The sequence below is a fragment of the Pseudophryne corroboree genome, chromosome 6 (genome assembly GCF_028390025.1).
Source record: "Pseudophryne corroboree isolate aPseCor3 chromosome 6, aPseCor3.hap2, whole genome shotgun sequence".
Taxonomy (NCBI): Eukaryota; Metazoa; Chordata; class Amphibia; order Anura; family Myobatrachidae; genus Pseudophryne; species Pseudophryne corroboree.
Window position 1 is genome coordinate 647239041 of NC_086449.1, and position 24642 is coordinate 647263682.

At 49.7% G+C, this 24642-nt stretch overlaps 1 protein-coding gene across 7 annotated transcripts in view; it reads left to right on the forward strand.

The window, feature by feature from the left end:
• Positions 1-21924, forward strand: part of ACSL6 (acyl-CoA synthetase long chain family member 6) — a 415322-nt gene extending 393398 nt beyond the window's left edge. For all 7 annotated transcript variants that reach the window (XM_063928196.1, XM_063928197.1, XM_063928198.1 and 4 more), the window contains 2 exons: positions 11858-11929; positions 21323-21924. In XM_063928196.1, the coding sequence (XP_063784266.1) occupies positions 11858-11929; positions 21323-21463 (213 nt within the window). In that variant the 3' untranslated portion in view covers positions 21464-21924. The remainder of the gene's footprint in view (positions 1-11857; positions 11930-21322) is intronic.
• The last annotated feature ends 2718 nt before the right edge of the window (positions 21925-24642 follow it).

A 24642-nucleotide genomic window follows, 5' to 3' on the forward strand; every position in this document is an offset into this window, starting at 1 on the left:
CCGGGCGAAATCCTTGATGAAGCGCCGGTAGTACCCCACCAAGCCCAGAAATGCCCGTAATTCCGTGACGGTGGTGGGCACCTTCCATTCCTGGACGGCCGCCACTTTGCTGGGGGTTGGGTACACCCCATCACGTGACACTACATGCCCGAGGTACTCCAAGCTGGATTTCAACAGGTGGCACTTCCGGGGCTTGAGCTTCAGGCCGTATGCTTCCAACCGCTGAAGAACCAGGTCGAGTCGAGCAAAGTGTTCCTCCAAGGTCGGGGCGAACACAATGATGTCGTCCAAGTAAATCAGCAAGGCTTCAAAGTTCAAGTCTCCCAAGCACCGTTCCATCATCCGCTGGAATGTGGCGGGTGCATTGTTTAACCCAAACGGCATGCGGCAGAATTCGAACAACCCCATGGGAGTGACGAATGCGGTCTTCTCCCTATCCTGGGGGGCCACCGGCACTTGCCAGTATCCACTGGCCAGGTCCAGGGTCGAAAAAAACTTCGCATTGCCCAGTGCAGCTAGGGACTCCTCGATCCTAGGGAGAGGGTAAGCGTCCCGGACGGTGCAACTGTTCAGCTTCCGGTAGTCCACACAGAACCGGATAGTCCCGTCCTTCTTCCGGACTAAGACTATGGGTGCAGCCCAGGGACTTTTGCTCTCCTGGATCACGTGGTTGTCCAGCATCTGACGCAACATGCTCTTTACTTCCTGGTACAACCGGGGCGGTATCGGCCGATACCGCTCCCGAACCGGGGGGGCGTCTCCGGTGCGGATCTCATGCTGCAGGTCCTCCGTATACCCAAAATCTTCCTCATGCCGGGAGAACACCTTCTGACGGTTCCAGAGCATCTGGTCCAGCTTGGCTACGTCCCCGGCCGCGCACTCTTCCAGCGACACGTCCATCTGTGTACGGATCATGGTACCGTTCCACTCGGGGCAGGGCCCCTCCTGCTCCTCCACTTGAACGGATAACGCCCATGCCTCGGAAGCCTCTGGCCGTAGGGACAGTTTACGCATACCCTGAACGCTATTCTCGTGAATCGCCACCACCTGAGCGATAACTGTCCCAGCCGGGACTCGGCAAAGCTGGTCGGTAAGATTGCAAAAGCGGACGGAGACCTTTCCACCGGTCACCACCGACACGGTCCGTGCCACCATCACTCCAGACCCTACCCTCAGCACATCAGTGGGCTCGACCATCACCTCCATGCCATTTAGGCGCTGATGGGTCCGCACTTCCAGAGGGATCAGGACTTCCTGGCGAGGTGGCAACTCCAGGCGCTGGTGGTGACCGACCTTCAAAAGGCCCAGGTGCTCTTCGATTGTCCCTAGGGCCCTGGTTCCCCGTCGTCCCACTTGTTGGAGTGCCTGCTGGACGGGGCGCTGGACTCCCAGGTTCCTCCAATATTGTGGCCCATTTTCCTGGAACAAGAGCTGGTCGAGATGTCGGAGTACATTCATCCCGAGGATCACTGGGCCATGGCTCAGTCCCGGGCTGCTGACTACCAGCAGCCCCTTCCTACCCAGCTCTCGGCCACAAACTACCATCTCCATCCACACCACCCCCACCACGGGAATGGGTAGGTTATTAGCCGCCGTGAGGGTAATGAAGCTCTCGGACACCTCACTTTTAAGATGGGCGTAATGTTCAAGAAAACAGGCCTCAGAAATGGTGGATACCTGAGAGCCGGTATCCAACAAGCAGGACTGATCTTTCCCGCCGAGGCGGCTGACTACCACGGGACACTCTCCTACCAATTCAGCCTGTTCGTTAATGGCTGATCTCTCCCCATCGCTCCCCCCCACGGGTGGTCCCGTTACCGCGAGGGAGGTCAGTTTAACTGTGCCTCCGGGATTGCTTCGGTACAGGTCCGCGCAATATGCCCATACCGATGGCATCGGTAACAACGAGGGCCCCGGCCCTCTCCCGGACGGCCGTCCGGTTCCGCGCCTCGCCCACGGGGCCGCCTGGTGTCCCGCTCACGGGACTCCGTGCCCCGCTGGTCACGCCGGTACACTTCCTCCCTCAGCTGGGAGACCTCTTCCCTCATTTCTTTAGTCACCCGAAGGAAGGCCTCTTTCAGGTCTTGCACGCAGGTCTCTAAGGGATTGGTCTCCCGGCTAGCCACGGGCGCGGAGATCGGCTGTACCCACTGGGGAAAAACGGCGTGTGGCCCGTAATTGGCATTGCGGTCCCTGGCTACGGCGTCGATCTCCACCTGATGGAAGGTCAGGGTGTCATCCTGGGATATCTTATCCAGCATCACCTGCCTCAGGGGCACGTTCCGGAGTCCCATGGCGAACTGGTCCCGCAATATTTGGCTGGTGTTGGTGAGCGCCCCAAACCCATCGGGGTCTTTCCGACGCACTTCTCCCATCATCTCTTGGAGCGCGTTTGCATACTGGGGGATGGACTCATCCTCCCTCTGGAACCGGCCAAACAGACGCTGCCGGAGGGTCCCCGCCGAGGAGGTGTCGCCATAAATATCCCCCAGGATATTATAGATCTCCTCCAGCTCCTCGCGTTCATCGTCGGGCCGCAAGAGAATCGTCCGACGAGCCTCGCCTTCCAGAGAATTCAGGGCGAGGGGCACCTGCAGGTCGTCGGGCACCCGATAGATGAGGAATGTCGCCTCTAGTCGGGCCTTCCAGTCCTCTAAGGTCATATTGCGACCGTCGTAACGGGGTAGGTGGGCGAGGGCTGGTCCGACGTTGAGTCGACGCGATGACCTCCGTCGCTCGTCGTCCGTTCCCCTCGCCACCACATCAGTGGAGCTGGCAGTCGAGCCTCTCCGAGTGCGTGGTTTCGGCGCATCTGTCCACGGCTTCTCGGCCGTGGGTAGTGACCGATCTTCGTCCATCCTGCCGACTACGCCAAGTGTGAGCGGCTAACAAGGATGTACCGCCTGCTGCTGTGCAGGTGTCGTCACTCCACTCACCTGTGCAACGCCGCCGCAGACGATTTCCAGGCACGCCAGAGACTTCACTCTCGAGACCACTCCTCAGGGCGGACACCACCTCACCGCGGACGACAGGGGTCTGGAAAGAGAGGAATATGTCGGTTGAGACGTACGCCCGACCTCCGCCTGGAGTACGGGACACGTCAGGGGTAGCCGCGACCTTAACCGGCTGGGCGGAAGGTCATCACTGGCCAATAGGCCTCAGCTACCCAATTCTCACACACTCGCACTCTCGCACGTTGTGTGGTGAGAGGGGGGTCCTCGCGTCCGCGAGCAAACCCTCCGGACCGGTATACAGGGGGGATGACCGACAGACAGACACAGGGTGATACTCACTTCCAACTTGCGGGTCACCTTGATTGTCGCACCTCTCCACTCCTGTTGGGACAAGAAGAACAACCTCCCTACCTGCAGGCTACTCTACGGCTAACAACGATACAGCCAACTACGCCTGCCTAACAAACTAACTCAAACAACTGGAGGCTACTGGTTCTGCCCCAATCAACGGAGACTGTACTAATTAACACGTGCACTACCCGGCAAGTCAGTGGAACACTTCCCCGGCCTAACAGTATACCCCGATTTACTAGTCCTACCTTCCGGATGTTGGACACCAGCCGGTGCCTTCGGTTCACAAGGGAGGGCGGGGGTCTGGAACAGACTGGCCCACTTCCGATGACCGGGGGATGGCGACGTGTGGGACGGGAACGTTACTCCACACTTCCAATCCCCTGGGTCATACACCGCGTGGGGCCGGTCGGCTTCAAACAGCAACCTCTGACCCCTCGAGAGCTGCTGCACAGCCCACTTCCAGCCGGAAGGGCGCAGGCAGGAGCCTGAAGGAGGGGCACAGGCCTGGGGCCTGGAGTGAGGGCACAGGCCTGGGGCCTGGAGTGAGGGCACAGGCCTGGGGCCTGGAGTGAGGGCACAGGCCTGGGGCCTGGAGTGAGGGCACAGGCTTGAGGCCTGGAGTGAGGGCACAGGCCTGGGGTGAGGGCACAGGCCTGGGGCCTGGAGTGAGGGCACAGGCTTGAGGCCTGGAGGGAGGGCACAGGCCTGGAGAGAGGGCACAGGCCTGGGGCCTGGAGAGAGGGCACAGGCCTGGGGCCTGGAGGGAGGGCACAGGCCTGGGGCCTGGAGGGAGGGCACAGGCCTGGGGCCTGGAGAGAGCACAGGCCGGAGCCTGGAGAGAGGGCACAGGCCTGGGGCCTGGAGGGAGGGCACAGGCCTGGGGCCTGGAGTGGGCACAGGCCGGAGGCCTGCCTAACGTGCACACAGGCCGACAGGGCCTGACTCTGCCCGCAGGCCTAGTGCCTGTCCCTGGTGCTTTAGGGAGGATTATATATAGGTAGAGGTGGCCCAGGGCCGCCTACCTGTCGCGGAGGGAGAGGCTGCAGCGGGGAGCTTCGTTAGCTCTTTTGCTCTCCACACGCTGCAGCACTCTCCGCCGGACATCCGCCGCTGGTCGCCGTCTTCCGTCTTCCTGGGTGCCTCCGCCGACGTCTTCCTCCGCACCGCCGACGTCTTCTTCCGCACCGCCGATGTCTTCTTCTCCGCCGACGTCTTCTTCCGCAGGAGCTCTTCTTCCTCTTCTGTCCTCGTCCGCCGTCCGACTGACTGGTCCCGCTCCGCAGCGCCTCTTATATGGCGCCGGGAGCGGGCGGAGCTATGACGCGGCGAGCCCCGATTGGCTCGCCGCGGCGAGCTCTGATTGGCGGCCGAGGCGCGAGCCCCGATTGGCTCGCGCTTGGCGCGCCGTTTGAAATACGCCGCTGGGATTGGAGGGGCTTGAATCCTTTCGGATGCAAGCCCCTCCAGACTGGAAACCGCCCGCCGCTCCTCCGCCCGCCGCTCTGCCGCCCGTCGCTCCGTGGAGGGGAAAGTGGTAATCCCCTTCACATTATCGTATTATATGCCCGTTAACTTGGGTCATCATACACTATACTGTATGTGATTTATTCTACCTCGTATTAACATAGTTTCAGTTACAAATACAATTCAGTAATTAGTGTCTGACAATTTTCCATTAGCTAAACAAGTAATGTCAGAGTTACGTAAGCTGGACATACGCTGCACAGTAATCATACAAATTAGGCAATAAAACCTCTGGTATGAAAGATTGTTGCTCAGTGTGTGGTACTGAACGATGATCGTCCGCAGCCTGAAACAGCTGAGAAAGGTCCCAATCATTTGTGTGGCTTTCAAACTTGTCTGACCCACCTGACCACTGTGCAGCCATCCTCAGGCTGTGAATGGAGAATGCCTCTACACAGAATGCAGCTTGGATGTGTACGATCACTATGCTAACAGTATCTCACAAGAAATCTGGTGCCAGGATCCCAGTGCTGGCTTTCTCGTGTCTACAGAGCCACTGTCAACACACCATACCGATCCTCCTCCATACATCGTGCAGTCAGGGGAGGAGAGGGGCCCTTGTGCAGGCTCCATGCAGGCCCCCTCCTCTCTAGCAGTGTAGTAGACGCTGGCTTTGTGCCACAGTCTATTGCACATGCACAGGTCTTCTGGGAGGTCTACGCCTTGTTCCCAGGGACATCACTACTGTGAATGCCAGCCATTTTCCTGGTGATTTCTGTCTGTAGCGCTGGCCAGCTTGGTACACCAGAGAGGTAAGTAAACTTATATGGATGCAGGGTGTGCAGTGTGGACCCCCTGGAGCCAGGGACCAGTGTGCACCATTCTAAATAATACCAATTTATTATTATTTATTTATTACCAGTTATTTATATAATTCCGCAGTGCTTTACAGAGAATATTTGGCCATTCACATCAGTCCCTGCCCCGGTGGAGCTTACAATCTATACATGTACACGCACACATTCATGCTAGGGTTCATTTTGTTGGGATCCAATTAACCTACCAGTATATTTTTTGGGGGGGGGATTGTGGGAGGAATCCGGAGTACCCGGTGCAAGTACGGGGAGAATATACAAACTCCGCACAGTTAGAGTCATGGTGGGAATGGAACCCATGACCTCAGTGGGTCATGAGTTCCTGAGGCAGTAATGCTAACCATCACACCATCCGTTCTGCCAATGCGTTCAGTGTATGTAGACGCTCTAACTAGCAGGCAGTCATAACCTCTCCTTGTCCGTATTGGTTGATCTCAAGCACGATCATGGACTGTTCTCTAACGTCCTAGTGGATGCTGGGGACTCCGTCAGGACCATGGGGAATAGCGGCTCCGCAGGAGACAGGGCACATCTAAAGAAAGCTTTTAGGATCACATGGTGTGTACTGGCTCCTCCCCCTATGACCCTCCTCCAAGCCTCAGTTAGGTTTTTGTGCCCGTCCGAGCAGGGTGCAATCTAGGTGGCTCTCCTAAAGAGCTGCTTAGAAAAAGTTTTTTTAGGTTTTAAATCTCAGTGAGTCCTGCTGGCAACAGGCTCACTGCATCGAGGGACTTAGGGGAGAGATTTTCAACTCACCTGCGTGCAGGATGGATTGGAGTCTTAGGCTACTGGACATAGCTTCAGAGGGAGTCGGAACACAGGTCATCCTGGGGTTCGTCCCGGAGCCGCGCCGCCGACCCCCCTTACAGATGCTGAAGATCGGAGGTCCGGAAACAGGCGGCAGAAGACTCTTCAGTCTTCATGAAGGTAGCGCACAGCACGGCAGTTGTGCGCCATTGTTGCTACACACTTCTCACTGACCAGTCACGGAGGGTGCAGGGCGCTGCTGGGGGCGCCCTGGGCAGCAATATTAAATACCTTTAGTGGCAAAGAATACATCACATATAGCCATTAAGGCTATATGTATGTATTTAACCCAGGCCAGATTTCTCAAAACCCGGGAGAAAAGCCCGCCGAAAAGGGGGCGGAGCTTATTCTCCTCAGCACTCAGCGCCATTTTCCTGCTCAGCTCCGCTGTGAGGAAGGCTCCCAGGACTCTCCCCTGCACTGCACTACAGAAACAGGGTAACAAAGAGAAGGGGGGCATAAATTGGCGATATTTATATATTAAAAGCGCTTTTAACAAAAACAACACCTTTTAGGGTTGTTTATATACATTTATAGCGCTTTTGGTGTGTGCTGGCAAACTCTCCCTCTGTCTCCCCAAAGGGCTAAGGGGGTCCTGTCTTCGATTAGAGCATTCCCTGTGTGGCTGCTGTGTGTCGGTACGTGTGTGTCGACATGTATGAGGACGATGTTGGTGTGGAGGCAGAGCAATTGCCGGTAATGGTGATGTCACCCCCTAGGGAGTCGACACCGTAATGGATGGCTTTAGTTATGGAATTACGTGATAATGTTAGTACATTACAAAAGTCAGTAGACGAAATGAGACGGCCGGAAAACCAGTCAGTACCGGCTCAGGTGTCTCAGACACCGTCAGGGGCTGTAAAACGTCCCTTACCTCAGTCAGTCGACACGGGTACCGACACAGATGAATCTAGTGTCGACGGTGAAGAAACAAACGTATTTTCCAACAGGGCCACACGTTATATGATCACGGCAATGAAGGAGGCTTTGCAGATCTCTGATACTGCTGGTACCTCAAAAAGGGGTATTATGTGGGGGGTGAAAAAACTACCTGTAGCTTTTCCAGAATCAGAGGAATTGAATGACGTGTGTGATGAAGCGTGGGTTAACCCAGATAGAAAACTGCTAATTTCTAAGAAGTTATTGGCATTATACCCTTTCCCACCAGAGGTTAGGACGCGCTGGGAAACACCCCCTAGGGTGGATAAGGCGCTCACACGTTTATCAAAGCAAGTGGCGTTGCCGTCTCCTGATACGGCCACCCTCAAGGATCCAGCGGATAGGAGGCTGGAAACTACCCTGAAAAGTATATACACTCATACTGGTGTTATACTGCGACCGGCAATAGCCTCAGCCTGGATGTGCAGTGCTGGGGTAGTGTGGTTGGATTCCCTGACTGAAAATATTGATACCCTGGATAGGGACAGTATTTTATTGACTCTAGAGCAATTAAAGGATGCGTTTCTTTATATGCGAGATGCTCAGAGGGATATTTGTACTCTAGCATCAAGAGTAAGTGTGATGTCCATATCTGCCAGAAGAAGTTTATGGACGCGACAGTGGTCAGGTGATGCGGATTCCAAAAGGCATATGGAAGTATTGCCATATAAAGGAGAGGAATTATTTGGGGTCGGTCTATCGGATCTGGTGGCCACGGCAACTGCCGGCAAATCCACTTTTTTACCTCAGACCCCCTCCCAACAGAAAAAGACACCGTCTTTTCAGCCGCAGTCCTTTCGCTCCTATAAAAACAAGCGAGCAAAAGGACAGTCTTATCTGCCGCGAGGCAGAGGAAAGGGTAAGAGAGGGCAGCAAGCAGCCCCTGCCCAGGACCAGAAGCCCGCCCCGGGTTCTACAAAGCCAGCAGCATGACGCTGGGGCTTTACAAGCGGACTCAGGAGCGGTGGGGGGTCGACTAAAGATTTTCAGCAATCAGTGGGCTCGCTCACAGGTGGACCCGTGGATCCTGCAGATAGTATCTCAGGGTTACATGTTGGAGTTCGAAAGGTCTCCCCCTCGCCGGTTCCTAAAGTCTGCTTTACCAACGTCTCCCTCAGAAAGGACGACGGTATTGGAAGCCATTCACAAGCTGTATTCTCAGCAGGTGATAGTCAAGGTACCCCTCCTACAACAGGGAAAGGGGTATTATTCCACACTATTTGTGGTACCGAAGCCGGACGGTTCGGTAAGACCTATTCTAAATCTGAAATCCTTGAACCTGTACATACAGAAATTCAAGTTCAAGATGGAGTCACTCAGAGCAGTGATAGCGAATCTGGAAGAAGGGGACTTCATGGTGTCCCTGGACATAAAAGATGCTTATCTGCATGTCACAATTTACCCCTCACACCAAGGGTATCTCAGGTTCGTGATACAAGACTGTCATTATCAGTTTCAAACGCTGCCGTTTGGTTTGTCCACGGCCCCTCGGGTCTTTACCAAGGTAATGACCGAAATGATGGTTCTTCTACGAAGAAAAGGCGTATTAATTATCCCTTACTTGGACGATCTCCTGATAAGGGCAAAGTCCAGAGAACAGCTGGAAGTCGGTGTAGCACTAACCCAAGTAGTGCTTCAGCAACACGGGTGGATTCTGAATCTTCCAAAATCTCAATTGACCCCGACAACACGTCTGCTGTTCCTGGGAATGATTCTGGACACGGTTCAGAAAAAGGTGTTTCTCCCGGAGGAGAAAGCAAGGGAGTTATCCGAACTGGTCAGGAACCTCCTAAAACCAGGAACTGTGTCAGTACATCAATGCACAAGAGTCCTGGGAAAGATGGTGGCTTCTTACGAAGCAATTCCATTCGGCAGATTCCATGCACGAACATTTCAGTGGGATCTGCTGGACAAATGGTCCGGATCGCATCTGCACATGCATCAGCGGATAACACTGTCACCAAGAACAAGGTTGTCTCTCCTGTGGTGGTTGCAGAGTGCCCATCTGTTAGAGGGCCGCAGGTTCGGCATACAGGACTGGGTCCTGGTGACTACGGATGCCAGCCTACGGGGCTGGGGAGCAGTCACACAGGGAAGAAACTTCCAGGGTGTATGGTCAGACCTGGAGACGTCTCTTCACATAAATATACTGGAGCTAAGAGCGATATACAATGCTCTAAGCTTGGCAAAACCGCTGCTTCAGGGTCAGCCGGTGTTGATCCAGTCGGACAACATCACGGCAGTCGCCCACGTAAACAGACAAGGCGGCACGAGAAGCAGAAGAGCAATGACAGAAGCTGCAAGGATTCTTCGCTGGGCGGAAAATCATGTCATAGCACTGTCAGCAGTGTTCATCCCGGGAGTGGACAACTGGGAAGCAGACTTCCTCAGCAGACACGACCTTCACCCGGGAGAGTGGGGACTTCATCCGGAAGTTTTCCACATGATTGTGAACCGTTGGGAAAAACCAAAGGTGGATATGATGGCGTCTCGCCTCAACAAAAAACTGGACAGATATTGCGCCAGGTCAAGAGACCCTCAGGCAATAGCTGTGGACGCTCTGGTAACACCATGGGTGTACCAGTCAGTGTATGTGTTTCCTCCTCTGCCTCTCATACCAAAGGTACTGAGAATTATTCGGAAAAGGGGAGTAAGAACAATACTAGTGGCTCCGGATTGGCCAAGAAGAACTTGGTATCCGGAACTTCAAGAGATGCTCACGGAGGATCCGTGGCCTCTACCTCTAAGAAGGGATCTGCTTCAGCAGGGACCTTGTATGTTCCAAGACTTACCGCGACTGCGTTTGACGGCATGGCGGTTGAACGCTGGATTCTAAAAGAAAAGGGCATTCCAGAGGAAGTTATTCCTACCTTGATTAAGGCTAGGAAGGAAGTGACCGCACAACATTATCACCGCATTTGGAGAAAATATGTTGCGTGGTGTGAAGCCAAGAAGGCCCCAACGGAAGAATTTCAATTGGGTCGATTCTTACATTTCCTGCAGGCAGGATTGTCTATGGGCCTCAAATTGGGGTCTATTAAAGTTCAAATTTCGGCCTTATCAATCTTCTTCCAGAAGGAATTGGCTTCAGTGCCTGAAGTACAAACTTTTGTCAAGGGTGTACTACATATACAGCCCCCGATTGTGCCCCCAGTGGCACCGTGGGATCTAAACGTAGTTTTGGATTTTCTCAAATCTCATTGGTTTGAGCCTCTCAAATCTGTAGATTTGAAGTATCTTACATGGAAAGTAACCATGCTACTGGCCCTGGCTTCAGCCAGGAGAGTTTCAGAGTTGGCGGCTTTATCGTACAAAAGCCCATATCTGATTTTCCATTCGGACAGGGCAGAACTGCGGACACGTCCTCATTTTCTCCCTAAGGTGGTTTCGGCTTTTCACTTGAACCAGCCTATTGTGGTGCCTGCGGCTACTAGCGACTTGGAGGACTCCAAGTTACTGGACGTTGTCAGAGCATTAAAAATATATATTTCAAGGACAGCTGGAGTCAGAAAATCTGACTCGTTGTTTATATTGTATGCACCCAACAAGATGGGTGCTCCTGCGTCTAAGCAGACGATTGCGCGTTGGATCTGTAGCACAATCCAACTTGCACATTCTGTGGCAGGCCTGCCACAGCCTAAATCTGTAAAGGCCCACTCCACAAGGAAGGTGGGCTCATCTTGGGCGGCTGCCCGAGGGGTCTCGGCATTACAACTTTGCCGAGCAGCTACGTGGTCAGGGGAGAACACGTTTGTAAAATTTTACAAATTTGATACTCTGGCTAAGGAGGACCTGGAGTTCTCTCATTCGGTGCTGCAGAGTCATCCGCACTCTCCCGCCCGTTTGGGAGCTTTGGTATAATCCCCATGGTCCTGACGGAGTCCCCAGCATCCACTAGGACGATAGAGAAAATAAGAATTTACTTACCGATAATTCTATTTCTCATAGTCCGTAGTGGATGCTGGGCGCCCATCCCAAGTGCGGATTGTCTGCAATACTTGTACATAGTTATTGTTACAAAAATCGGGTTATTATTATTGTTGTGAGCCATCTTTTCAGAGGCTACTTCGTTTGTTATCATACTGTTAACTGGGTTCAGATCACAAGTTGTACAGTGTGATTGGTGTGGCTGGTATGAGTCTTACCCGGGATTCAAGATCCTTCCTTATTGTGTACGCTCGTCCGGGCACAGTACCTAACTGAGGCTTGGAGGAGGGTCATAGGGGGAGGAGCCAGTACACACCATGTGATCCTAAATGCTTTCTTTAGATGTGCCCTGTCTCCTGCGGAGCCGCTATTCCCCATGGTCCTGACGGAGTCCCCAGCATCCACTACGGACTATGAGAAATAGAATTATCGGTAAGTAAATTCTTATTATTTCATTGAGTAATGTGAGTTCAGCAGATTTCTGTTCTGAAATAAAGCCTTCAAAATGGTTAAACTATAATTTTATATGTTTTGTAGGAACTAAAAAAAGCAATAATGACTGATATGGTGAGACTAGGGAAAGAGAGTGGACTCCATTCATTTGAGCAGGTAAGAATGAATAAATTGGATATGCACAAATCACCATGCAGGGCTGTTGCAAGGTTTCTCCACACCCTAGGCAAAACTTCAGCCTGCTGTCCCCCTTTCAAACCACACACCAGTACCCACTTTCCAGCATCGTCTGCATTAAGTTTACCAATGATGCATGTTTCAGAATGATTCTTCATGTTGTGATAAGCAGACTCATGGATGCTTCCCCCGCAGATCCTGGCGCCCTAGGCAGTTGCCTAAAGTGGTGTAATGGTAGAGCCGGCCCTGTCACCATGGACTATGTCACTAATTCATCCCGCCTACCTGTCCCAATCCATGCGAGGCACAGGTCAGATGGACTGTCCCAACACTCCTGACACAGGGACAGCAGGGTATTCTAGGAATAATAGTACATCGGTGCCATGTGCACCTAATACTGGTGCATGCAGCAATTCATGATTGTTTTTAGGTGAGTGTAGGGGCGGGCCTAGCATTTTAGAAGGGGTGATGCCCCTTCACCACGTGGCCTTTTTACCAGAGTTATCCCTATTCCTAATATTCCAGTGTTGGACAGAGCAGAGACTCACTGACAAGTGCAGTACAGGTTTCAGCTGTACATGACACTGTGCCCTCCCATGTACTGGCAGCCTCACACATGCTTGTGTGTTTTGGGTGAAACCTTTTTGACTTAAGCTACAAGTGTTTTACTGCAAATGAATGAATGTTCTTATTAACCTGTATGAGCAGGAGCTCTGGGCTGCATTTAGCATTGGTGCTGGCATTGTGAGTGAAAAGAATCAACTAGAACTACAGTATGCTCCATCCATGTTCATCCCAGACATGAGACAAAGGATGGATAGGACCCTCTCATTTCAGCTTATAGTCTAGATGGAGATATTGATGCTGAGACAGTAATAGTTTTAGGGACAGCATAGAAGCTAGCAGAACCCAGACAGTAGTATCAATAGAGTTCATGCCACCTAGCCCCCACAGAAACAAAATAATTTTCATGTCCCCAGCCAGCTCCCACTTAGAAAAAGCAGGCTGTGTGTCTGTAAAAGTGTGTGTAGTGTCACACGTTCACCTGACTCACTCTCCTCCAGTCCAGATTGAAGAACAGTGGCCTACAGCAAGTTTTGCAGAGTGCAGGGCCAACCAAGGGCTCAGGCACTGGCAGGCAGCAGCAACAGGCACCCACTCCCATCCCTCTCGAGCCCCGACTCCCACCATAGTCCTCCCACTGCAGCCATTCATTCAACTCCAGTCCTCCTCCTGAGGCTGCAGGCGCCGCTGAGACAGTGAGAGTGTGAGTCAGCCAGGCCTCCACATAGCAATGGCCGGCCGTCCATAGCTGACTCCACAGTGTGGGCTGGCACTGCTGTATAAGGGGCAGGCTGGCATGCAGCTGCACAGTGTGACCCCTATGACGGGATTGGAAGCACAAATACCAGGATTCAAATCCCTGTGTTTCTCTGACGTCCTAGTGGATGCTGGGGACTCCGTAAGGACCATGGGGAATAGCGGCTCCGCAGGAGACTGGGCACAAAAGTAAAGCTTTAGAACTACCTGGTGTGCACTGGCTCCTCCCCCTATGACCCCCCTCCAAGCCTCAGTTAGATTTTTGTGCCCGAACGAGAAGGGTGCACACTAGGTGGCTCTCCTGAGCTGCTTAGTGAAAAGTTTAGTTTTAGGTTTTTTATGTTCAGTGAGACCTGCTGGCAACAGGCTCACTGCATCGAGGGACTAAGGGGAGAAGAAGCGAACTCACCTGCGTGCAGAGTGGATTGGGCTTCTTAGGCTACTGGACATTAGCTCCAGAGGGACCGATCACAGGCCCAGCCATGGATAGGTCCCAGAGCCGCGCCGCCGGCCCCCTTACAGAGCCAGAAGACAGAAGAGGTCCGGAAAATCGGCGGCAGAAGACGTCCTGTCTTCAACAAGGTAGCGCACAGCACCGCAGCTGTGCGCCATTGCTCTCAGCACACTTCACACTCCGGTCACTGAGGGTGCAGGGCGCTGGGGGGGGGGGCGCCCTGAGACGCAATAAAAACACCTTGGATGGCAAAAAATGCATCACATATAGCTCCTGGGCTATATGGATGAATTTAACCCCTGCCAGAATACACAGAAAAACGGGAGATAAGGCCGCCGAGAAGGGGCGGAGCCTATCTCCTCAGCACACTGGCGCCATTTTCCCTCACAGCTCCGTTGGAGGGAAGCTCCCTGGCTCTCCCCTGCAGTCACTACACTACAGAAAGGGTTAAAAAAGAGAGGGGGGCACTAATTACGCGCAGTATTAAAAATACAGCAGCTATAAGGGGAAAAACACTTATATAAGGTTATCCCTGTATATATATAGCGCTCTGGTGTGTGCTGGCAAACTCTCCCTCTGTCTCCCCAAAGGGCTAGTGGGGTCCTGTCCTCTATCAGAGCATTCCCTGTGTGTGTGCTGTGTGTCGGTACGTTTGTGTCGACATGTATGAGGAGAAAAATGATGTGGAGACGGAGCAGATTGCCTGTAATAGTGATGTCACCCCCTAGGGGGTCGACACCTGAGTGGATGAACTGTTGGAAGGAATTACGTGACAGTGTCAGCTCTGTATAAAAGACAGTGGTTGACATGAGACAGCCGGCTACTCAGCTTGTGCCTGTCCAGACGTCTCATAGGCCGTCAGGGGCTCTAAAGCGCCCGTTACCTCAGATGGCAGATATAGACGCCGACACGGATACTGACTCCAGTGTCGACGGTGAAGAGACAAATGTGACTTCCAGTAGGGCCACACGTTACATGATTGAGGCAATGAAAAATGTTTTACACATTTCTGATAATACGAGTACCACCAAAAAGGGGTATTATGTTCGGTGAGGAAAAACTACCTGTAGTTTTCCTGAATCTGAGAAATTAAATGAGGTGTGTGATAATGCGTGGGTTTCCCCCGATAACAACTGATAATTTCTAAAATGTTATTGGCATTATATCCTTTCCCGCCAGAGGTTAGGGTGCGTTGGGAAACACCCCCTAGGGTGGATAAAGCGCTCACACGCTTGTAAGAACAAGGGCTCTACCCTCTCCTGAGATGGCCGCCCTTAAGGATCCTGCTGATAGAAAGCAGGAGGGTATCCTAAAATGTATTTACACACATACTGGTGTTATACTGCGACCAGCAATCGCCTCAGCCTGGATGTGCAGTGCTGGGTTGGCGTGGTCGGATTCCCTGACTGAAAATATTGATACCCTAGATAGGGACAGTATATTATTGCCTATAGAGCATTTAAAAGATGCATTTCTATATATGCGTGATGCACAGCGGAATATTTGCCAACTGGCATCAAGTCTAAGTGCGTTGTCCATTTCTGCCAGTAGAGGGTTATGGACACGACAGTGGTCAGGTGATGCGGATTCCAAACGGCATTTGGAAGTATTGCCTTATTAAGGGGAGGAGTTATTTGGGGTCGGTCTTTCAGACCTGGTGGCCACGGCAACAGCTGGGAAATCCACGTTTGTACCCCAGGTCGCCTCTCAACATAAGAAGACGCCGTATTATCAGGCGCAGTCTTTTCGTGGGCAAGCGGGCAAAAGGTTCCTCATTTCTGCCCCGTGACAGAGGGAGAGGAAAAAGGCTGCAGAAATCAGCCAGTTCCCAGGAACAGAAGCCCTCTCCCGCCTCTGCCAAGCCCTCAGTATGACGCTGGGGCTTTGCAAGCAGAATCAGGCACGGTGGGGGCCCGTCTCAATGAATTTCAGCGCGCAGTGGGCTCACTCGCAAGTAGACCCCTGGATCCTTCATGTGATATCTCAGGGGTACAAATTGGAATTCGAGACGTCTCCCCCTTGCCGTTTCCTAAAGATGTCTCCTTCTGACAGGGAGGCAGTTTTGGAAGCCATTCACAAGCTGTATTCCCAGCAGGTGATAATCAAGGTACCCCTCCTGCAACAGGGAACGGGGTATTATTCCACACTGTTTTGGTACCGAAGCCGGACGGCTCGGTGAGACCGATTCTAAATCTAAAATCTTGAACACTTACATACGGAGGTTCAAATTCAAGATTGAGTCACTCAGAGCAGTGATTGCGAACCTGGAAGAAGGGGACTACATGATGTTTCGGGACATCAAGGATGCTTACCTTCATGTCCCAATTTACCCTTCTCACCAAGTGTACCTCAGGTTTATGGTACAGAACTGTCACTATCAGTTTCAGATGCTGCCGTATGGATGGTCCACGGCACCCCGGGTCTTTACCAAGGTAATGGCCGAAATGATGATACTCCTTCGAAGGAAGGGAATTTTAGTTATCCCTTACTTGGACGATTCCCTGATAAGGGTAAGATCCAGGGAACAGTTGGAGGTCGGTGTAGCACTATCTCAGGTAGTGTTGCGGCAGCACGATTGGATTCTCAATATTCCAAAATCGCAGCTGATTCCGACGACTCGTCGTCTGTTCCTAGGGATGATCCTGGACACAGTCCAGAAAAAGGTGTTTCTCCCGGAGGAGAAAGTCAGGGAGTTATCCGAGCTAGTCGGGAACCTCCTATAACCGAGCCAAGTCTCAGTACATCAATGAAAGGGTTCTGGGAAAAATGGTGGCTTCCTACGAAGCAATCCCATTCGGCAGATTCCACGCAAGAACTTTCCAGTGGGACCTGCTGGACAAATGGTCCGGGTCGCATCTTCAGATGCATCAGCGGATAACCCTGTCACCAAGCACAAGGGTGTCTCTCCTGTGGTGGTTGCAGAGTGCTCATCTTCTAGAGGGCCGCAGATTCGACATTCAGGACTGGGTCCTGGTGACCACGGATGCCAGCCTGTGAGGCTGGGGAGCAGTCACACAGGGAAGGAATTTCCAGAGCTTATGGTCAAGCCTGGAGACATCACTTCACATAAATATCCTGAAGCTAAGGGCCATTTACAATGCTCTAAGCTCAGCAAGACCTCTGCTTCAAGGTCACCCGGAGTTGATCCATTCGGACAACATCACGGCAGTCACCCACGTAAACAGACAGGGTGACACAAGAAGCAGGAGGGCAATGGCAGAAGCTGCAAGGATTCTTCGCTGGGCGGAAAATCATGTGATAGCACTGTCAGCAAGTGGGGACTTCACCCAGAAGTCTTCCACATGTTAATAAAACTCGACAAGTATTGCGCCGGGTCAAGGGACCCTCCGGCAATAGCTGTAGACGCTCTGGTAACACAGTGGGTGTACCAGTCAGTGTATGTGTTCCCTCCTCTGCCTCTCATACCCAAGGTACTGAGAATTATAAGATGGAGAGGAGTAAGCACTATATTCGGGCTCCGGATTGGCCAAGAAGGATTTGGTAACCGGAACTTCAAGAGATGCTCACGGAAGGATCCGTGGCCTCTACCTCTAAGAAGGGACCTGCTCCAGCAAGGACCCTGTCTGTTCCAAGACTTACCGCGACTGCGTTTGACGGCATGGCGGTTGAACGCCGGATCCTGAAGGAGAAAGGCATTCCGGATGAAGTCATTCCTATCCTGATCAAAGCCAGGAAAGATATAACCGCAAAACATTATCACCGCATTTGGCGAAAATATGTTGCGTGGTGCGAGGCCAGTAAGGCCCCGACGGAGGAATTTTCAACTAGGTCGATTCCTACATTTCCTGCAAACAGGAGTGTCTATGGGCCTGAAATGGGGGTCCATTAAGGTTCAAATTTCGGCCCTGTCAATTTTCTTCCAAAAAGAACTAGCTTCAGTCCCTGAAGTTCAGACGTTTGTGAAAGGGGTACTGTATATACAGCCTCCTTTTGTGCCTCCAGTGGCACCTTGGGATCTAAATGTAGTTTTTGGGTTCCAAAAGTCACATTGGTTTGAACCACTTAAATATGTGGAGTTAAAATATCTCACATGGAAAGTGGTCATGCTGTTGGTCCTGGCCTGGGCCAGGTGCGTGTCAGAATTGGCGGCTTTATCCTGTAAAAGCCCTCATCTGATTTTCCATTCGGACAGGGCGGAATTGAGGACTTGTCCTCAGTTTCTCCCTAAGGTGGTTTTCAGCGTTTCACCTGAATCAACCTATTGTGGTGCCTGCGGCTACTAGGGACTTGGAGGACTCCAAGTTGCTAGACGTTGTCAGGGCCCTGGAAATATAGGTTTCCAGGACGGCTGGAGTCAGAAAATCTGACTCGTTGTTTATTCTGTATGCACCCAACAAGCTGGGTGCTCCTGCTTCTAAGCAGACTATTGCTCGTTGGATTTGTAGTACAATTCAGCTTGCACATTCTGTGGCAGGCCTGCCACAGATAAAATCTGTAAAAGCCCATTCCACAAGGAAGGTGGGCTCATCTTGGGCGGCTGCCCGAGGGGTCTCGGCTTTACAACTTTGCCGAGCAGCTACTTGGTCAGGAGCAAATACAAATTTGATACCCTGGCTGAGGAGGACCTGGAGTTCTCTCATTTGGTGCTGCAGAGTCATCCGCACTCTCCCGCCCGTTTGGGAGCTTTGGTATAATCCCCATGGTCCCCAGCATCCACTAGGACGTCAGAGAAAATAAGAATTTACTTACCGATAATTCTATTTCTCGTAGTCCGTAGTGGATGCTGGGCGCCCATCCCAAGTGCGGATTGTCTGCAATACTGGTACATAGTTATTGTTACAAAAAAAAATCGGGTTATTGCTGTAGTGAGCCATCTTTTCTAGAGGCTCCTCTGTTATCATGCTGTTAACTGGGTTTAGATCACAAGTTATATGGTGTGATTGGTGTGGCTGGTATGAGTCTTACCGGGATTCAAAATCCTTCCTTATTGTGTACGCTCGTCCGGGCACAGTATCCTAACTGAGGCTTGGAGGGGGGTCATAGGGGGAGGAGCCAGTGCACACCAGGTAGTTCTAAAGCTTTACTTTTGTGCCCAGTCTCCTGCGGAGCCGTTATTCCCCATGGTCCTTACGGAGTCCCCAGCATCCACTTCGGACTACGAGAAATAGAATTATCGGTAAGTAAATTCTTATTTTTTTACACTAAATACCGGCATCATCAGGAGATCAGCATCACCACAGCATTTAGGTCTTACTGAAGCAGAGATGTACAGATGTGTCCTCACACACCCACGTTCTAAAATGCAGCATGGCGTTCCCACAATGCAAACACATCGCCGGTATATGCACCGCCATGCCGCCATTTATATACAAATATTATGAACGCACACCCTACCACCGTCAAGCGCAGTGTGATATTACTAGTTCTAGGGGTAGCAGGCGTATGAAAGTCCAGGACCCGTGCCTACATGCAGCAGCCTTGTCCCGCTCTCAGTGCCAGGCAGCTGGAGCGTCTTAATCCCACTGCCTGCAATCACAGAGGCCTGCAAAGGAACTGATCGCAGGAGAAGCATTCGTGGGAGCCTATATGCGCACACTCCCGCGAATGCCACGTTATGCCAGGATTCTTTGCCTGCAATGCGTTCGCATCACAGGCAAAGATGCAAAGGGACACATCTGTATGGGTGTTGGGAATGCCAGATAGGAACAGGTAGCAGTAGTAAAGGCTAGAGATAATGTGAGCATGGATAAGGATTTCAGTAATGTCCTGAGGGAAAAAGGGGCATATTATGGCAATGTTGGCGAATGTTATTATTTATTTATTAACAGTTTCTTATATAGCGCTGCATATTCCATTGCGCTTTACAAATGGAACAACAGTAATAGAACATAACTGTGTAAAAAACAGACATAGGAAGGCCCAGCTCTCAAGCTTACAGTCTATAGGGAAATAGGCATTGATACACAAGGATAGATGCTACTTACTGCATAATGGTCCACCAGATTGCTAGGTTCTTAATGGGTTGTATGATCTGATCACCCAGCGATTGTTGGTCAAGGTTCAGGAGGATGTGAAAGTGAAGATAAAATATGTGAAGTTATGTGAGGACTGTACAGAGGGGATGTAATTAGATAGGAAGGTTTTGAAGAATGTGACAAGAAAGTGTAAGGGACCGGATAGATATAATAAATATAATAAAAGCTCAGTGTCCCCTCATTGTCATGATTTAGTTAAACCATTAAAAATAAAATCAACACTGAGCAGTATTTTAAAAGAAAAACAGAACACATGCAATAAAAAGGAGTGGAACAAAATGGGTATGAGGTTGGACTTTGCTGTGAGGTTTGCAGTGCTCCCCCTAAGGATGTTTCTACTTCTCCGCACACAAAGGCAGAAGCTGCCCCTGAGTGTGGATATGGGTAAGGAGCTTAATGGACACAGCTAGGAGCACCAAATTGTACTGGCGAACATCAAAGTGTAGAAAGCATATATAGAGGTAATTATGGGAGGAAAACTTGAGTCATTGAGTCCAGGGAGACTTTTCTGCCAAATAGCCTCCAGATAATCTTGTTACTAATTGAATTTAATACCGAGTTTCTTAAATCTTAAAGACAAAATTTAAACATGACATGTCCTCTTTATAAAGTACATAGTTCTAGGTCTTACATTATACAAATGTAAGCTACTTAGAGATGATTAGAATAGAATATTGTTTCCAGTAGGCAAGCTGCTTACATGCAGACAGCCAGGTCTATAGGAAAGAAAGGTTCCTGTATGTTACAGCTGTCTGTGTGACTATGCAGCATTAATAGAAGAATCTCATTTATGTCATGTTGCCCATTTCCACACAAAACTACTGTTTATATGCCCATGACCATAGACAGCATGGCTGGGCCCAGGTAATGGGATGGGGAGTGGCCTAATGTAAGGGGGCATGGCCATGCCTCCTCACACAATTTTTTTTAATTTAAAATTATATTTATGGCGCCGGGCGCTCTATAGGGGGGCACCACTGTGCACCCCAGCAGCCAGGAGCAGATCAGGTGGGGTCGCTACCCTCCCCGCTGCAGCAGCAGCCTCCATACACACACTGCAGTCCAGACTGACAGGTAAGGGAATTGTGAGTGGGCGAGCAGTGGCCAAGGGGCCCTCCATCAGCCCCGGGCCCAGGTAATAAGTACCCGCTCCCCCACACAGACACACCTCTAAGCGCCATTTAAAGTGTACAGTCCCTGTGGTTGGGGATGTAGTCATTCATCATGTCTACAGTTATGATGTTGACATTGTTGAAATGTCGACATTGAACATGCCAGCATGCTTAAAATGTTGACTTGTTCACAGTATAACATTTTAAGTGTCTACATTCTGCACAGATTTCAGAGGGTGGGTTCCAGATATATACAGATTTTTTGCATGGATTTTATCAGAGGGGTAAATGCTGGTTTTCATGGGATTCAGCCTATCCTTACTTTGCCAAATACTACAATATATATATTTTTTATAACCTCTTTTGAACAATACTTGACTCTTATCAATAAAACAATGAGACTGTTACATACCTTCCTAATTGCATTTCTGCTGTGTTTAAAAATGCATGGCTTCACAAATGGATATTGAATGTGTATGTTTTGTCCCAGGTGAAAGCAATTCACATCCATAGAGAGATGTTCACAGTACAGAACGGTTTGTTGACACCAACGCTGAAGGCAAAAAGACCGGAACTCAGAGACTTCTTCAAACAAGAGATAGAGGAGCTGTACGCGTCTGTGTCTGTGTAACAGATTGCCAGCACAGCACCTACTGTCATGCACATACTGTAGGATACTAAATACAGTATTTTTCTGTTTGGATTTTATCTTCTGTAACACAGTCAGTCAGAGTACTGGGAATGCATAAAAGCAATTACAGAGGTTATTGTTTTACAGCATTAATGGTACAGCAGTGTTTTACTGTACATCAGACTAAAGACTAATACACATAGTACAGTAAGTTAACACAGTTCCGATGAGGACATTCTTTTTTTCTGGACAGAAAGTATTTTTAGAAATAAGTTACTGTTAAATAACTAATGTCCGATTCATTGCACGAAATGTAAGACAAACACCACATTGACCTGTTTTCTGGATTGCAAGGACAGTGGTGTCCTTTTTCTATATAGCATTATGCAAATGCTGTGTAAAATGTTTAAATATTAAAACAAATAATAATTTTCAATAAAATAACTATGATAATGATATAATTGACAAGTTTATTTGCTGTTCCCTTTAATGTCAAGTTGCTGCATCAGCAATACAAAGCATGGTAATAATGAGAACTGGAAATATTGTTTTTCCACAATTTCTACAAAATCTGATTATTTATAAACAGATTCTTGGTGTTTTTCAACAGTACTATTGTTGTCACACATACAAAATCTACTGATAACAAAGATATTTACGTAGAAGTTCCTATAATAAGAAATTGATGTTGAACATTGTATTTGCATTTCCTGTACAGAAGAGTGTAAACTAAGTATGTCCTTCAGTGGCGCCTGCTGTGCATAGGAAAATAGTCCCCCACTGTCACAATTAATGTGGAATATTTTCCATACTAATTAGCTCCTGAATCATATACATATTACATACACACTTGTGAATGGTATTAGTAGATATTTATGTATTTTATTATTTATTATTATTATCCTTTATTTATATGGCGCCACAAGGGATCCGCAGCGCCCAATTACAGAGTACATAAACAAATAATCAAGCAGGAAAACAGCAACTTACAGTTGACGACAATATAGGACAAGTACAGGGTAAATAAACATACTTACATCAGCAGATGACACTGGAATAAGTATCAGGTGGCAGAAGACTGCTGGATTTGGTGCAGTTGAATATTATTAAAGTAAGAAAAGGATAAGCACATGAGGGAAGAGGACCCTGCTCGTGAGAGCTTACATTCTAAAGGGGAGGGATAGACAGACAGGGGTGAGACAGATGGGGTACATAGAGAGCGTGGAACAGAGGTTTAGGATGAGATTTGGCTGGGTTTGGTGAAGAAGTGGGTCTGGAGAGCCCGTTTTAGGTTTGGCAATTGATTATATGAAGCATCATAAAGTGCTAGGCAATCTTTGGGTCTTCAAAAATCATCACTTGTTGGCAGTATACAGCTGGGTACTGGAATTGCTTAATTACTGCTGTACTGGCGCTTATATCTTCAATGAATAGCTATCAAATTATTTCCCCTTGGAAGATTATATATTAAATAATGATAATATGTATATAGATAATTGCCACACGGATCTTTTCTGCTGTAGTCCGCTGTGGGCTTGACTGTGTGACCGTGGCATCCTTACATTGATATCATATGTTACATGACAGCACAACATATACTGTATTATAACAAAGCAATGTTGTCTGGAGATGCAGTCTGACTGCCTGATAAATAGTGATCTCTGGGAGAAAGCTCAGTGCTGTATACTTAGATGAGCCTACAGTCAATGCTGGATCTTTTGAAGGAATGTAGTAGAAAGGTAAAAACTGCACGTACAAAGTATGGTGAAACAAATGACCCAACCCAGGAAGCCCCCCTCCGGTCCCCAGTGGCTGCTCCGTGCAGCCATATTTCCTGGGGCTCCGTAGTTTGTCGCACAGCTCAGGCTGAGGGGGCTGTATGAAGTGCAGGTAGGGTTTCACACTACTGCAGCTTCTTAATGGCAGCTATTTACAGTAGTGATAGGATTTCTGGGTGCTATATATGAAACATTAAAACATTTACTTATTTATGTTCATTTAAAATAGTCTCTCTAACCACATTTTATTTGTTTTAATCTACAAGAGGCATTTTTTTATTAGGTGAGTTGTTTCTTCTGGCTTTTCCTTTCTAGCCTACCAGTATACACTTCTAACAACTTATTTCATAAGTCTTCAAAGTTTTAGCATTTTCAAACAACGATATAAACATGCTGGAGGGATAATAGGGGAGATACAATGAAATATTAAAAAGTAAGTATAAGTGAGCTTTGTCATTTATTTCAGTAGTAATTGCTTTGTTACCGTGTTCTCTGATCAATTAACCAAAATATTTATATTTTTCCTAATAAACAGGTAAATGCAGAATACATATTAATTTCAAACCCGTTCACAGTATATACTGTTTTATCTCAGTGGAAGATAATTATGAGTATAAGGTGATTAGAGTCTCAGAATGTGTACTTCTAAGAGTTTGGACCTGGCCGTCTAATAAAACATATTAGTGCAGTAAACAACCAACTTAAAATAAAAAAAATATCTGAGCTGATTCATAGGGCGGGATTCAATTCTTTTCACCCCTTTCTACACCCATTCTGTTTCTGCCCACGGGGGCATGGTATAATTATTTCTGCTGCGGGGTACACTGGGCTCCACAAGGATAGACATAGGGGTGTAGAGTAGGATCTTGATCCGAGGCACCAACAGGCTGAAAAGCTTTGACTGTTCCCAGAATGCATAGCACCGCCTCCTCTATAACCCCGCCTCCCTGCACAGGAGCTCAGTTTTGTAGTTGGTGCTGCAGTAAGCAGGCACATAACAGAGGGGCTGCTCCAGGCAGCCCTAAGAAGAGCTTTTTTGAAGAAAAAGTGAAGACTACAAGGGCAGCAGCGGTGTGTAAATGTCAGAGACATTCGCAGCTCCAGCTCTCCCCAGCGGCGCTGTACACTCCCGAGCCCTGGTTGCCGGGTAACTACAGCAGGAGGCTCCGGTTTTCTTCATGGTCAGGCACATACAACGGGGGATCTCCGGGATCGTGTGGCCGCGGTTCGGGAGGTGGTGAGTGGGTCCCGCTTCTGGGACCCGTACTTTATCGCGATCCGGCGCGGTCAAGGGGAGGCGGGCCACGCGCGCTGGCGGTGGATACTGTGGCATTACAGGCGATCCCACTAGATCACCAGGGTATGGGCGCAGGTCAGGTTTTCTCTCTAAACCAGTTTAAT